Below are 12,132 nucleotides of genomic sequence, written 5' to 3'. Positions count from 1 at the left end.
GTTTTGTTGTTCTCTACGATACGCTGCATGAGATATATATTTATATACGTTTTACCACCATAGGCCTATGTTATTAATTTACTGTATAATTACAAACTCATATAATGCAACATGACAACTCCTATATCATTGTATATGATAAAATGGATGCTCAATAAATAACAACAACAATGTGTGATTATTTCCCCCTTTCTTTTAACTTACAAAATCTCATAGCCCAATATGTCTTCTCTTAGGAAAGACTAGGCTGTGCTATGCACACCACTGCCAACTGAAAATATAAAAACAATTATTAACAACATGAAATTGTGTCTCTCCCACAGGCATGTAAGAAAAGCACAATTGGTAGCACACTGCCAACAGAATGTAGGAATGTTGTCCAGCACACAGTTGCAACTTCTCACTGGTATTTAATGTGGATGTACAGCGCTACTAAGCAGTAAAAAACAGTATCTCAGAAAAAACAGTATCTCAGAAGACCCCTGAAGCTGTGGTTAAAACTGTAAAACTGTTGTATCCTTCATCTCAGAGGAGCTAGTCCAATGGCCTACAAGGAGAACCTCTGTGGAGTAGAGAGGTATCGAGGGAAACAAAAGACAAGTTAAAACTGAGAAATGGTCTGTGAGGTGCACAATGATAATACAATTTAAATTCTGGCAATCACTCATGTTTAATCCACCACAAATCTTCATCACATATTTCACTAAAGAATACAAAAGCAGTACCACAAGCCTATTGATGTTCATCAGGGACAATGGTATAAACAGGAGTGTCCCAAGGAACAGCTCTTGTTCTCAATAAACGTAACTGATCAGACAAATTGGCTGAGCAACAATCTGTGTCTGTTTGCTGATGCCACTGTAGTGTATGGGAAAGTGTTATTGTAAAGTGACTGCAAGGGAATAGAGAGTGACTTACACAGAATTTCTATCTGGTATGATAAATGGCAGCTTGCTCTAAATGTAGAAAAATGTAAGTTGCCACAGGTGAGTACAAAAAACAATCCCTTAATGTTCAAATACAGTATTAGTGGTGAGATGCTTGACACAGTCACATTGTTTAAATATCTAATCATAATGTTGCAAACCAATATGAAATGGAACAAACATGTAAGTTCACTGGTAGGGAAGGTGAATGGCCAACTTTGGTTCACTGGGAGAATTCTAGGAAACTGTAGCTCATCTGTAAAGGAGACTGGGCGTACACACTAGTGTGACCCACTCTTGAATACTGCTTGAATGCCTGAGATTCCCATCAAGTCAGATTAAACGAAGCAATTCAGAGACCTGTTGTTAGACTTGCTACCAGTAGTTTCAATAAACATATGAGTATTACAGAAATGCTCTGTGAACTCAAATGGGAGTCCCTGAAGGACAAAGTTCTTTTCTGAAATACTACTGAAAAAGTTTAGAGAAATGACGTTTGTGGCTGACTGCAGAACAATTCTACTGCCATTGACCTGCATCTTGTGTAAGGGCCACAGAGACAAGATAACAAAAATTAGGGCCCCTACGGAAAAACATAGGCAACCATTTTTCCCTCGTTCCGTTTAGGAGTGGAACAGGATAGGGGATGACTAACACTGGTATTAGGTAACATCCGCCATGCACCATATGCTGGCTTGTGGAGTACATACGAAGATTCACATCCAGATGTTCTGCCACTGCATTACTTTTAAAAAAGTTCATTTTTTGTGTGTACATCTGCTCCACACATTTGGGTCCACTGTGTTCATCTTGAAATCTTGGCCAAACTCTTACATACTCTCCCAACTCAGATTAAGTAATGCTATTGATCCAAATTCCTACTTACTACCTTGCTATCTTCAATTACCCAGCCGAGGAGGGCACAAGATTTCTCGAAGTTTGTAACATGGAAGATTTATGAGTCTAGGTTTTCTTGTATTTATTTGTTAATCCCCTATCATGCCAATTTGCTGCATCCTGTTCTTGTCTACTGATGGATCAGCCTTTTTCCACCTTTTGTCACATAACAAGTCATATCTCTTTGCTTATTTCCCCCCCCCCCCCCCTCCCCCCGTTACTAAATATCCAGACTGCAACAAATTCGAGTCTCCTATTCTGCTTTGGGGCATACTTTACATGACAATGAGCAGGGATTATTGGTCTGCCTCCATAACTGAGTAGTCAACATGTCAGATGGGAATGCGGGGAATGCGGAAGACCCGAATTCAATTCTCAGTACTGCCAGGGATTTTTCCTTGGTGGGAGGACTGGAATGGCATCTACTCAGCCTTGTGATGTTAGATGAGGAGCTATGTGAATGAGACATAACAGTCACAAGCTCTGGAAAGCCAACAATGACTGGCAGAGCAATGTGCTGACACTATGCTCCTCCATACTGCATTGGAGGAGTAATCAAAAATCTGCTCTTTTTCAAGACTATTGTTGCCCAAATGAAATGATAATTTACAATCCATAAAAAACAATTCCAGCACACTTATCCAGTGGCAACCCCTACTTTTTTCAGCCATGGCAGCACGGAGACAATATAGTGAAATGAAAACAAACAAATATGAGCATAATTATCTAAGATCTGCATGTACAAGTGTGAAGTGATTGTTCCTTATTGTAAATTATCATTAAGTAATTAATAGAAAATGAAAAACGTAAACCAAATATCAGAGCTTTAGTGAACCTTACAGATCCTGCCCTAAATTTTGGCATAAACAGTTACATGAAATGTGATCTCGCACGTTCTCTCAGCATGATTCATCAATGTTATCCCTCCAGGTTTTTCCGGAGTCATTGTTTCCATTTTATGCACAATATTTTGATGAGAGACCCGGTAATCTTCTTCAGGTGGCTCTGAGTTTTGTTGTCATGTGTACTTACTGCCTGGTCTCCAACCAGGCAGTGAACTATTGTTGGTGTTGCATTGCTATTTATAGTCGAGTTTGATTTCAGATGCTCTCTATGCCTTTTGATGCTCTTCCATTTTTCATAGCTAGTACTGATATTTCATTAAACTCAAATTCTCACAGTGTTTTCCTACCCTGGTGGATGTGATGGCCAGTGAGATTTTAATAAATTGCATTGTGGATTCCAAGCATTACTTAAATTGAAAGTGTTGCCCCTGTTAATTAGGTTCTCTGGCATATATTTAAACAGAGTCCTTAATTATACTGCAGAGTCCTTAATTATACTGCCCCAGAAACTTGGCATTTCACAATGATACTGTTCTCATTTTACTGCAGTTCATTGTTACATTCAAGGAAGTGTTCAGTGAGAGCTGATTTGTTTCAATGTTTTATTTGGGTATGTCACATACTAACAGTTTACTCACATAAAAAATAGCACATTCACATCAAATGTGACACACACCTGGCTTTCGAATACCTAGATCGTCTTATCATTACAAAGAATACTTCTTATCTTAGCTGAAGGGAGCAAAATATGTTGGATGATATGTTTCTTTATGAGTCAAAGATCTAAGCATTGTGCCAGCATGAGCTAAGCAAAAGATTTTTGGCTTCTCTTCCTCAGTCTGTCTCAACCTCTTTCTCATGCATTCTTAATTTCAATTGCATTGCCTGTTCAATCTGATGATCCTAGTACCCATTCCCAAAGAATACTGTTTGTAGGTGTTTGTAATTCTTTGGCAAGGCTATCCATGTCTGAAAGTGTTTGAGCTCTATGGATCATAGTCTTTAGCATGGAAGTCTTTTGTGATGGATGGTGATAGCTGAAGATATGAAGTGCGTGTAGGTTTTCAATATACATTTTGACCCAGTGATCCAATCGTTCTCCTCTTAACTAACATGTTGAAGAAAGGTAGTTGGCTCTCTTTTCCCAGTTACATCATGAAATCTATGGAAGGACAAGGAAACTGTTGTTCTGCCAGCCAGCATAATCATGAAATGAAATACAAGGTGATCACCATTTTGGTGCAAATTCCAAGTTTCTGGGACAGCATTAATTAAGGTATATATCGATGGAAAGATGTCACAAAACCTAATAAACAGGGACCACAGTCTTAATTTAAATAATACTTGGGGTCTAGCACTCAATTTATTAAAATCTTGCTGGCAATCACGTTAAACAGAATAGAAAAATTCTGAAGGAATTTGCGTTTTTCAGAATATCAGTGCGAGCCCTGAAGAACAAAAGAGCATCAAAGGGCCTAGGGAGTCACAGGAATCAAACTTGGCTATAAACAGCAGTGCAAGGTCAGCAATAGTTCACAATCTGGTTGGAATCCAGGCAATGTGTTGGCATGACAGTAAAATTCTCAGCCCCTGGAGAAAATGGCTGGATCAGTTTTCCACATATTGTGCATAAAATGGAAACAATATCCCAACAGAACATTCAGGAGCACACCATTAATTACATGAAATTTCACATGTCCAACTGCACCACAAAATATGAAGCAGACTACTAGTTGTAATATCTTCAAACTTGTTTTAACAACTTATTAAGAGTTAAAAGTACACAATTTTGTTAACATTTATGCCCAAAGTATTAGTTTATCATTTCTTAGGTTTCACTGCACTCAGTACTTATTAAAATAACAGATGGCATGTGTATTCATGACAATAAATGTCCCAGTAATAATTTTGCTACACTGTAATTTTGATGATCTGCCCTGCTCATTAGGGACTGTAGTTCAAGTCTATGTCCCTAGAAGTTATAGGCATTTTGGAGAAGAGTTTGTGCTTTTTGTTGTGTGTGTGTGTGTGTGTGTGTGTGTGTGTGTGTGTGTGTGTGTGTGTCAGCGTGTTGGCACCCTTGCGCATGCAGGCTTCGTTGTTCGTTGCATCAACAAGGCGAGTCACATTTTGACTGATAACAAAATTCTTGAGTTACCCTATGAACCTGAAGACAGTGAAATTAGTGTTTTGGAAGATGACGTCAGAGATGATTCTGAGAATGATGCGTACTACGTTCAACATAGTGATATTTCTCTGGATACTATGGATGAATGTGGAAGACCAAAGATGAGGATGCTGAGGAAGGCCAAGTAACCAATGATTTTATGGGTGATACTGATGTGTTTCCAGGGCAATATGGATGGTAAAATATGCATTTAGATGAGGAACGATGTATTTCTAGATTCTATGATGAAACACATGAAAGAGCAAACTGCTCACGAATTCCCTTTCTTCTTCCTATATACAAACAGAGTGGCAGGAAGCACCCTCATCTGGAAAGGAATACACTGTTTTTACAGGCAGATTTTATATCAATCCAACACCTGTTTTAAACTGAAATACGCCGAAGCCAATCTTGAGGGAACTACGAGGAAATTCTGACCTGGGATTACCTCTTGCAATAAAAGATTCCATATGCCAATGAGGTAAACAAATTTTTTGAAGGAAATGGAGTATCTTAACAATTTTATAGAATAAAAAGTGAAATGTACGTACAACCAGTAACAGGCACATTGGAGAGGCGGCCACCCTTAGTGATAAGACTAGCAGGGAGAAGTCAAAATTAGCCTATGTAGTGGACACCCATAAAAAAAGTTAGATGTTGATTCATCTAACTGGGGATGGCCCTTCAGAAACAGGGAAGAATGAAAATCATGTACTATTGACCATTTTTTTCCTGTGTGCCCCCCCCCCCCCCCTTCTGCCCTGCAAGTGCAATTAAAATTATAAATAACTCCCTTTATGGACATACATATTAATCCAAGTGCACAGTATTACCTACAATTTAAAATTGGGAATTCTTCATTTTTAATAATGAAAATATTATTAGTATAGTAGAAGTTTCTATGAGTGTAAATAGTTCAAAATATGATGAAAACTGCCAGCTTTTCAGCACACATTTTTCATGTTACTGCTCAGGTGTCAAAGTGTTAGCATACTACTCTACCTACCAATAAACCAACTTTCTTGATCCACCACTTAGTGAAAACATTTCACCCATTCACAACATTACATGTACTATTTGAGCTGATATGTTATCAACCTCAGTGAACAAAAGCATTTGATTCTGGTAGCTGGTTCCTCCTAAATAAGCATGATGACTCAGGGAAAAATTTAAAAATTTCATTTTCAGTTTATACATTACATATAGGGAAAACCCACATTAGATAATAATATTGTGAAAAGGATAGTTGATACTCACCATGTAGCGGGAATTCTGAGTTGCAGATAGGAAAAAAAAAGGACTGTCGACTGTCAGCCAGCAAGGCCTTTGACGAAAACAGGCACACACAAACACACAAATACTACTCACACACTTGACCACAGTCTCTGGCATTTGGAGACAGATTGCGAGTAGCAGCGCGTGATGTGAGAGGCAAGGTATGGAGCACAAGGAGGTGGCTGGGGTGGGGAGGGGGAGGGGGAGGGATGGCGGGGTAGGGGTGGGGTATGGTAAAATGTTGCTGTGGGAGTGCGCAGGGCCAAGGTGGAGAGTAGGGCAGCTGGTGCAGTCTGGAGGTTACACAGAGGGTGGGGGAGAGAGGGGAGGTAGTGGAAAAGGAGACAAGCTGAAAGGCTGGGTGCACTGGTAGTGCTGGAATGGGAACAGGGAAGGGACTAGATAGGTAAGGATAATGACTAACGGAAGTTGAGGCCAGAAGGATTATGGGAACATAGGATATATGCAGGGGGAGTTCCCACCTGCGAAATCCAGAAAAGCTGATGTCCCTTACTCCCCACCCCAGACTCTTCCTTACCCCCGCCCGGTTGCCTCTCCTATTATGCACTGCCACTTGCAATCTGGCTCCAGCTGCCAGAGACTGTGGTCATACATGTATGAGCTGCATTTGTGTGTGTGTCTATTTCCAACAAGGCTTTGCTGGCAAAAAGGTCACTTTCCGACAGTCTTCTTGTTGTGCCTATTTGCGATTCAGCATCTCAGCTATATGGCAAGTAGCAACATTCCTTTTCACAATATTGTTACATTACATCCCGGAGTTCCCATTGTTGCATATTAGAAAATGTTATACTTACTCCACAGTATACCATGTCCGGTGATGCATTGAAATTCCAGAGTCGCAGCCCTGCAATTTTTTTGTTTTCTGGGTAAGTGAGTGTCAATGTCACTGGTTCACCACTCAAAAAACCCGTACTCCACATATGACTGTCATCTGTTGTTATATTTATTCCATCAATCAACCTGGACAAAGAACAGTTGTTAGGTACTTCAAAATGTGTATCTTAGTAGACAGGATCATTTGCCGAAGATGTCATATCTGCTACAAAGCCACAGCTCAAAAAACGCAAGACCTATGTTTTTAATACTACATATACAAAATTATACATATTTCATAAATGATTGAGAATTTTTTCAAAACATATTTAATACAAGATGGAAACCACATTCTAAAGTTATTAAGTAACAGCTGCTTAATATATATTTTTCTGTTTCACATTCTTCGAAACTAAACACGAAAAATTATTCTTAGAAATACCCTAAGAATATTTCCTTTATTTTGTTTAGCACTCCTTTTCCTCTTTATCAGCCTATTTGGAATGAAGAAAATTATCTTCAAATAAAGAAGTTAGCACTAGTTTCTTGCAGAGTGTAGATTTAGTATTCCCACCAGGGGATGTCACAATGGAGGCACAATGGGGTCAGTAGTGCAGAGGAATAGTGCAGAAACATGCCATGGAGTGCACACACAGCATGTAGTATTGGCAAACCTGCTGGTGGGTGTTGACTGGTGGGCAGCAGTAAGCCAGACAGGCTTATCTGATAGCATATCCCACACACGGCCTCCACAAGTAGGCAGTCTCGTTGAATGTGCAACGAGAGACAACTGGAGCAGGACAGCTAGCTTGCCCACCAAATGGAAGAACAACATCAAGGAGCTGAAAAACATTATGAGCAGGAAATACGATACTGTGGTCAATTTGAATATGAGTATTGTTGCTGAGTGCTCAGTCATCTGTTATATGCAGCAGTTGCAAGCTGAGTTTATCCCTGCACATGGCTTTATAAGCTTTTGGACTTTCTGCTTGCCGTACATAAACTCACACGGCGAGTTTTTACTTCCTCACGTGTGTTTCTGTTCCACAGCTATTATTGAGCCACCATCAGCCCTTGAAGCGCCTGCAATGAGAGTGTAGTGTGGCGGTGTTGTCACGCTTGTGCAGATACTAACGTGGTGATGAAGGATATTCTTACAGGTGTGTGTGTGATGCCCCAGTTATTTGTTTCTGTTTTCCTAGTATTAAATTTGGGCCACCATGGACCTGGCATTTATGCAATGCTGGCAGGAACTGCTGTGCCTACTGAAGGAACTGTAGCAGCAGCAACAGCAGGAGCAGATGCTGGCGTTGCTGAATCAGAATGTAGATTTGCTTTACATCCTTGCCCAACTACTGTTTGCTGATTTTGATGAGTCTACGGAAAGGGGGAGAGTTTGGGAGAATTACCTGCACAGGTTCTTGCTGTAACACCAGTAAGACACATCATCAATCTAGATAATAAAGTGGCCTTGTTGTTGTACAGCACTGTGGGTGTATATGAAGTTGTCTAAAATTTGGAACCCTCCACTGAGGCCGAGAAACTTCACTTTGACAAGCTTTATTGGTTGTTGATACAGTATTCTGGACATGAAACTCATGTGGTGTATGTAAGGTTGCAGATTAATCAGCACCATATATGCCCTGAGCAGACATATGCAGCCTGAATCACAAGGTGTCTAATCTGGGTCATGATTGTCCAGTTAATGCCTGATCCCCAAGTTCAGACTAAGGGTTAGACCTCGTCTGAGCCTTTTTTAGCCAGAGCTGTGCATATTGTGGAATTGCATGAGTTATCATGGTGGCAAGGGACATCCTTTCTCATAACTGGCAGGTGGCTCAATTAATTGTCCTTGGTAAACACCACCTGGTGCCACACGGGGTACTTGCCCCCTGCCAAGTTCCCATGTGTTGTTGTTGTTGTTGACAATTCTGATGCAGTGGCATCAAGATACTGACATTCTTCATATTCACATTGACCGCAATATTGTAATTCCTGTTCATAATGTTTTTCAGCTGCTTCATGTTGTTCTTTTGTCTGGTGAGCAAGCTAGCTGTGCTGCCCCAATTGCCATTCGTTGCACGTTCGACTAGACTGCCCACTCATGGGGGCCATGTGTGGGATATGCCATCAGATAAGCCATCTGGCTCCTATTCGTGACAGCTAGTGGGCTGTAACTCAGTCGTTAGATGCCGTTGTGTTTCCACTGGACTCTGGAGCTGTCTCTGTGCCTCGCATGTGTCGCCCTGGCATGTTTTGCTGATGTTAATGGATGGATGACCAGTTGAATTTCAAGTACACTAAAGAGCAATGGTCAGTCTCATTAATTTAGATATGTACAGGCTTTTGGGGTGCCCAGACTTGCAATGGCCACTACATAAAGTTGTTCTTATAGTAAATAGTGCATTCCTTTGTGGGGGCAAGTCTCTGTCAGCCATACCTAATAGAAATCTTTAAAAGCAACTGACACTGTTAGTGGTCAGTTCACCATTGGAGAAAAATATTTTTGAGCTCGACACTTTTCTGATTTTGGCTTCCAGACAACGAATGAAGAGCACTTGGTGTCTCAATCAATTCTCTTTCATGATTTTGACTCTTTATGGTGGAGCCCATTGTTTGAGAATCCTTGGGTCAGGCAGGAAATTCTGAGGCACAGGTTTTCTTTAAGATGTTGGTGGTACCTAAATTTTGTCACCTCCATCCCATTCTCTTCTCCATGGGTAATAAGGTAAAGGCTGGCTGAGTTGCAGCATTGGTAGGTTCAGGGCTTCGTTTCTCTTATTTCATCGAGTAAGTGGGCCATCCCACTGTGGTGATTTTAAACATACGGTCTACGTGCTATGTGTCATGTATTTCAGTTTCGTATCCAATTCTGCAGCAAGTGGAGTTGTTGGTGAAGTTGGAGGGGGAGGGGGTGGAACACAGTATTTTTCATGTATCAACTTGTGCTATGCCTACATGCAGTTGCCATTGAACACAGGTTCTCAGACTTTCTTAGTCCTCAATAGCACATTTGTATTTTACCAGTCTCATTGCTTGCATTTTGGAAACTCAACTGTGCCGGTAATTAATCACCAGTATTTGAAACAGCTGATACAGGACATTCCCTTCTGTGTCATTTACCTTGATGCCATCTGTGCAACTGTGCCTACATCGAAGGAGCTTTTGTAAAACCTTCAGTCAGTTTTCCAATGCTTTCTGGAGAATGGCCTTCATTGCAAGCTGGAAAAGTGCTGTTTTTTCTCTCTGAAGGTGTACTTTTTGGAACATGTGCTTAACAAAGAACACTTTGCTCCTACAGACAACTATGTCAAAGCCATCATCAAAATGTCAGCACCAAAGACTTGAAGAAGCTCCAGTCTCTGTTGGGCAAGATTCTGTATTATGCTCTGTTCATTACCTGGGTCAGACATCTGCCATCTTCTTAACTGGTTCTGCAGACTGTCAATGAGTTTTTCAGTCTGTCAAGCAATGCGTGTGCTCTGCCCAGTGTCTGGTTTCTTTTACGTTGGGTAAACCTTTAACCCTGGCCTTTAACAATTTGCAGTATGGCATTCATGCAGTTCTGTCCTACCAAAACACAAATGGCACCAAACAGCCCATTGCTCATGCATGTAATATGCTTACTGCTGTGTGGCATAATTATTCATAAGTACAAAATGAGGCAGTAGGTATTATTATCAGGTTCGAAATTTTTTTACATTATCCTGTATTGGGCAAGGTTCCTCCTCATCACCATCTCTTTATTTGGCCATTCATTCGAAGCTGCCAAACAGGACTACCCATCGATTGCTGTGATGGGTCCTCTTTCTTAATGACTAGTGCTATGAAATTCATTACCAATCCACTGCCTGGAATGCCAATGCTGATGATGAAAAGTCATGACTGCATCAGCTTCTGATCCATTTTTCCATAAAAATCATTTCAAGTTTTCAGTTGGGCTGGCTGGGGCGTGTCTCGTCTGGTGCACATCCGGCACGGTGTACATTTTATTTATTTATTTATTTAATTTTTTCCCCCCTGTGTGATCGACTCTGTGTTGTCGAGGAGGTCCTCATGCTTCCCATCCATGGGGGTGAGTAATGCTGTCGACCGACCATCCTCCTCTACGTTGCATCCTCCCATATTCCAGTTACTGCATGTGTCGCACTGGGGCATGATTTGTATGTAAGCATTAGCATGACATCACATCTGCCAGCAGGTGATTGACTGTGATATGGAACAATTGGTGCAGGCTTGCAGGGCCTGTACACAGAACCAGGCTGCACTGCCGCACTAGTTTTCTCCTTGGCTGACCGTGGAGCATCCTTGGAACATGGTGCACGTCAATTTCATGGGTTCATTTTTGGGCAGCATGTGGTTGTTGGTGACTGGAGCATTGCCCAGCTTCTCCTACATTGCCAAGTTGTCCTCCACATTGTCAACTGGCACTGTTCCCATGCTGTCAGCTATTTTTGGTACTGAGGGGACCCCCAGGATCCTCTCATGTCCAATAATGGTATGCAATTTGCGCCACAGGAGTTTGAAGACATTTCCATTCACAATGGTATCCAGCATCTGATTACAGCGCAATTAATCCAGCTTCTAATTCAGAGGGGAGCATTTCAAGTCTACATTCAAGAACAAAATGAAGAAGTCCATGCCTGCCTCTTCCCACAACAGTGTGTCGCCAATTTTTCTGGCTACATACTAGGCAACATGGGTCAATGGCTGCAGTCCAGCAGAATGTTTGCAGCTGCAGGAATTCTAGGTTTGTTGCACCCTGACTCGCATGCCACGAACCACCAAGTCATATCACATTTTCCTCCCATGGCTGTTGTATGGGCCCAGTCCTTCAACCAGCATCAAAGGTGGCTTCTGGATGTTGTGGTGGGCCACAAAGTCAGTTTGTGGTGGAGTTCAGAAGGTAGCAACTGACCAGTCATGCCAATAGGTTGTGCCCATACCCTGCTGGAGCACCACTGCCGTGGTCTTCTGGTCTGATGGGTGGCAGAGTTGGTCATGACATTGTTCCAGGGGCAGGCTTCCACTTGTGGCAGTATACCTCTGTGTTGCTGCCCCTACATGCCCTTGGCTGTCCTCCATTCGCCTGCCACATTAGGCTCCAGTGTCTCGCACCTGAACCTGCCAATGTGGAGCCCATGGACTCTGGTCCACCTTTCTCCCTCCATCTGCCTCCCGCTCCCCC

The 12,132-nt window shown here is 41.7% G+C and overlaps 1 protein-coding gene across 1 annotated transcript in view; it reads right to left on the bottom strand.

Annotated features, from left to right (window-relative positions):
• LOC126094461 (katanin-interacting protein-like) overlaps nucleotides 1-12,132 on the bottom strand; it is a 338,835-nt gene that overhangs the window by 92,150 nt on the left and 234,553 nt on the right. Inside the window, exon 10 of the mRNA XM_049908844.1 lies at nucleotides 6,926-7,091. Coding sequence (XP_049764801.1) covers nucleotides 6,926-7,091 — 166 coding nt within the window. The remainder of the gene's footprint in view (nucleotides 1-6,925; nucleotides 7,092-12,132) is intronic.

This window comes from Schistocerca cancellata, chromosome 8 (genome assembly GCF_023864275.1).
Source record: "Schistocerca cancellata isolate TAMUIC-IGC-003103 chromosome 8, iqSchCanc2.1, whole genome shotgun sequence".
NCBI lineage: Eukaryota > Metazoa > Arthropoda > Insecta > Orthoptera > Acrididae > Schistocerca > Schistocerca cancellata.
This window is presented reverse-complemented; position numbering and strand designations above follow the sequence as displayed.